General features: G+C 29.8%; 1 protein-coding gene across 1 annotated transcript; it reads right to left on the bottom strand.

The window, feature by feature from the left end:
* Positions 1-551: 551 nt before the first annotated feature.
* LOC147930447 (uncharacterized) lies at positions 552-965 on the bottom strand. The gene has a single exon (XM_087476873.1). It carries the CDS (start codon positions 963-965, stop codon positions 552-554), a length of 414 nt encoding a protein of 137 aa, XP_087332999.1.
* Positions 966-2,363: the final 1,398 nt, after the last annotated feature.

Below are 2,363 nucleotides of genomic sequence, written 5' to 3'. Positions count from 1 at the left end.
GTTCCAGAGCAGTCATTCAAAGGCACACTTACTTGAAAGGACCAATGGACAAGATCACCTCCGTTGCTATTCCTCTTGCCTTGGCTGCTAGCTCTCTCTACATGATTGTAAGTTTCGTTCATATGTGCATCTCCTTGCTGGTTTTCACAACTATATATTCCTTACATGTTTTGTCTTTGAATCTATCCTAGATGCTTAAGTTTACATGGTTTTCTATTATTTGTTACTAGGTATGGAGCCCCCGCGATATCGCGGGAGAACTCATTTGACTAAAATATTTATTACAAAAATTCTTTAATTAAATTTATTTATTAAACTATTGGTATTCCTAAACTATTTAATAAAAATTTAAAAAACATACAAATTTTTTGAAACATTCTTTATATCTTTATTGAAAAATATTCTTAAAAAAACAATCTTACCTTCTTTTTTATTTTGAATTTAATGTTAAATTATATTCAAAAGAAAAAAGTTACTGTGTTACAACTTGTGCATCGTTTGTTCTGAATTTAAAGTGGAGCTAGAAAGCAAAAAACAACATTAGCTGAGATTTAAATACGAGACTGGAACCAAAGTTGCAGTCCCTCCGCATAACGACGATCCCCCAGACGACCAATTGCTAGAAGCTGGTCACGTATTTGTCTCTCCACCCAACCGATCAGAAGATCAGCAGACTTCGGTGCATCTCCATGTTGTCGCCCGTTTCTCTCCCTCCAGATCGTATACACCACGACTTGAAACACATAGCGAAGAAGAAAACTCTCAACCCGGGGAAGGTGGGACTGAGATATATGAGCTAGTAACGAAACCCAATCCGTTGTGTAGCTAGCCTTGAACAAACCTTTAGCCAGTGCAGACCAAATAACCGAGACAAAACTGCAGGAGAAAAAAAGATGGTCCCTTGTTTCAAGTGCAGAGTTGCAGAAACCACAAGTCCCTACAGCCCCAGTGTTCCATAAAACCATTCTAGCCCCAGTTGAAAGGCGATCCTGGACCGCTAACCAATCTTACCTTCACATATGATTAAATAAATAATTATCAATGCTACACACATCAAATTAAAGAAATTTTTACGATTAACTGCCATGAGATATCATTGCAGTCGTGTTATTTCGTTCGCTTTTATTCATCTTAACATTTCGTTCGCGTCTTTTCAATGTAACATTTTATATATGTATTTTCGTCATAATTTTCGTAAAATATTTATTAATTTCTGAAAAATGAATAAATGCAATCTACATGCATGTCTTCTCTTATTAACCTTACAGTCATATTTTTGTATATTTTATGAACCGTTACAACTTATTCTCTTGTTTTCAAATGTAAATGATTATATTTTTAAATTTCTTTTTTTTTTGTTTTGTTTTAAATGATAAAATTATGAATACATTGTATAAGATACTAATTTCTTTAATAATCATATAACAAATTACAACTATTAAAAATATTAATTGAGGACCATTCATAAATTGACATGATGATTTGTTTAAATTCATTTCTATTAATTATTTTAATCCTTTTTAGCATAACTCAAACATATTTCTGTTTCCAAAATCAATTTTTACTTCATAAAATATAAATGTAAATATTACTATTCAGTTAATCAGTAAGAAAATTACCAGTCCTCTCAAATTTGAATATAACTAAACAGAAAATTATCACATATTTTATTTATTTGAATCAAAACTCAGTTATATATTCATATAAAAAATAATACATCTATATTCATAAAGGCAGTATTGTAAATGTATATGTAATACAAACAACTATCGTTTTATAGATGAAAAACAACATATAGTCATTAAACATTTTGTCAATTATAATAGATTATATATACATGGTTAATCCAATATTGAATGTACTTATTACTAATTTTTCTCCGCGTAAGATGCTGGTTAATTATCCCGAGTCACACATAAATATATAATATAATAAATATGAGAGGAGAACAATAAGAGTTAGAACTTATAACAATAATATCGGTCGGGTTCATTGCTCTCACATGCTCCTCTTTTTTTTGGCAGTCAGAATCCAAAACCTTTTCAAACTTTTAAAATATTTCATATTCAGTATCTTTTGTTATTAAGATTTCAATTTGAGTGTACTATGACTAGAACTAAATATACAAATTTCCTTAACCTATATGAAGTTATAGATAAGTCTTTGTCATCAAGATAGTGTATTGGACAATCATCTCAACCGTCAATCTTTCTGTTCATCACCAGCTTTCCATCTCCCAATAAACTGAATATTCCCAACTGTAGAAAAAATAATAGAACAAACTGTGATATTTTGTTTTTATTTTTACCTTGATATTTCATAATCATATATATATATATAAATATATATATATATATATATTT

Source organism: Camelina sativa, chromosome 12 (genome assembly GCF_030686135.1).
Source record: "Camelina sativa cultivar CO46 ecotype springtype chromosome 12, ASM3068613v1".
Classification (NCBI taxonomy): Eukaryota; Viridiplantae; Streptophyta; class Magnoliopsida; order Brassicales; family Brassicaceae; genus Camelina; species Camelina sativa.
This window is presented reverse-complemented; position numbering and strand designations above follow the sequence as displayed.

Bases quoted from the DNA above. Each gene is read 5' to 3' on its own strand.
- LOC147930447 (XM_087476873.1), bottom strand. From the start codon at position 965: ATGGTTTTATGGAACACTGGGGCTGTAGGGACTTGTGGTTTCTGCAAC.